Below are 1,633 nucleotides of genomic sequence, written 5' to 3'. Positions count from 1 at the left end.
AACCGCCCTTGCTCTGAGTTATAACTCATCGGTTAATGAGATATAAATTGTATTTATTAAAGCGGATTAAAGCCGACAATTAATTCCGCCAGTTAATTCTATGAGAAAGCGTAATTCGTTACGTATGGTTGATTTTTACTGGGTTGAAGGTTTTCGAAGGGTTCAAAAGGTTATCACCGTGTACATAGTACAAAATACATTATATTTTCGTTCGTCCCAACGAAACAACAGTGCGACTTTCGACTGTTCTAAAAAATATTGAGGTTCTGGTGGCCCGCTTGTACATATGCACATCATTTGCATCCAGCTTCCGCGACATTCCATGACCTCACGTTGTGTATTTTGCAAAAAAAACCACCATTTTAACTGTTTTGAGAAAACCCACTTTGAGCTGTTTTCCGCCGAATCGGTACCTCGGCTTTCAATAAATATCTATCTGTTACTTATGAGACTTTAGGCACAGTCTGGCAGCATTGTGAGGTCCATGACAGCAACCGAAGGGACGGCTCTGCGACCGAACGTATCGAGCGGCCCTTCGGCGCATCACGCGTTGCTGTGGCAACCGATTGTCGCCGCAAGCCGCCCTTCTCATCGACATGCAACGGAAACGTCCGAACGTACGAGGAAATTATTGGGAGAGTCGGGAACGGAAGCAACTAAAAGAATTGCCGAGAATGGGATTTGTTAAGGGCGTAGGGGGATTTACGATTTTTCCTTGACGACAATCGGCATGGTAAAAGGGAGGAATGTCGCAATATCAATCATCAATTGCAGATGATTTGCCGGACCGGACTAAAGAAACCAAAGAGTAAATATGAACTGGAGGGTTGGAGGACAACCAGGACCTTTCGTTACCTTGTAGTCAAACGTCAGTCTCCATTGTAACAGCGTTGATGTTGTTGTTGTGACGACGCGGGTTGCAGTTCTGTTTGCGCGCCAGCTGCTCTCTCGTCACCAGCAGCCCCTCCTCAAGTTCCACCAAGTCGCTGGACGACTCGCTCAACGATCCCTGCAAAATAGCGCGCATGCAGGTGTCAATAAACAGCAGAAGCGCTTCTCGGATGAGGAGTTACTTTTTTCATGTGTTGGCCGAGGGTGCCGGGCAAATACGGACAACTCGTCACATGGTTGAAGTTCTGCGACTGCATCTCCTCCTGATCAGTCTCACGGTGATAGAAGTAGTTGAAGTTGGAGACGATGACGGGCACGGGAAGCGCAATGGTGAGCACGCCCGCTATCGCACAGAGCGAGCCCACGATCTTGCCCCACACACCTACGGGCCTGTAAACCATCAAAGCCTCCATCAGGTACCTGTTTGCTTGACTCTTCCGAAACGTTTGCCTAGACTAGGGGCGCTTCAACCGAATTGAGGCCGAAACGCCCCCATAATGTCTGATCTTTTGCGCTCCTCATTGCATCGGCTGAGCCGGCATGAGAAGCGCAAGAGATTAGTTGAGAGATCGCCGATCCAGTGTTAAAAAAGTGTACCGGAATCTACCATTGCGCCACTGCGGCTGCGTTGAAGCAGCGTAGGAGTGGTAAATAGTGGGGATTGTGGGCATCTTACATTAGAGAGTTATTGGTCGGCCAATACGTTCATGCAGTATTATAGTTTGCGCTATTTTGACACAAA

General features: G+C 47.9%; 1 protein-coding gene across 6 annotated transcripts in view; it reads right to left on the bottom strand.

The window, feature by feature from the left end:
• Window positions 1-1,633, bottom strand: part of LOC109539444 (potassium voltage-gated channel protein Shaker) — a 71,458-nt gene that overhangs the window by 4,244 nt on the left and 65,581 nt on the right. For 4 of the 6 annotated variants that reach the window (XM_048669035.1, XM_048669034.1, XM_019907187.2 and 1 more), the window contains exons 8-9: window positions 1,074-1,281; window positions 856-1,009 (exon numbers count right to left, since the gene is read on the bottom strand). In XM_048669035.1, the coding sequence (XP_048524992.1) occupies window positions 863-1,009; window positions 1,074-1,281 (355 nt within the window). In that variant the 3' untranslated portion in view covers window positions 856-862. Of the gene's footprint in view, window positions 1-16; window positions 793-855; window positions 1,010-1,073; window positions 1,282-1,633 lie in introns of those variants that run through there. The other 2 variants (XM_048669036.1, XM_048669038.1) reach the window with 2 other exon arrangements.

Source organism: Dendroctonus ponderosae, unplaced genomic scaffold (assembly GCF_020466585.1).
Source record: "Dendroctonus ponderosae isolate FM_Combo_2020 unplaced genomic scaffold, Dpon_F_20191213v2 Dpon_F_20191213_8, whole genome shotgun sequence".
NCBI lineage: Eukaryota > Metazoa > Arthropoda > Insecta > Coleoptera > Curculionidae > Dendroctonus > Dendroctonus ponderosae.
The sequence above is the reverse complement of the archived record's forward strand: the minus strand, read 5'-3'. Positions and strand labels throughout refer to the sequence as shown.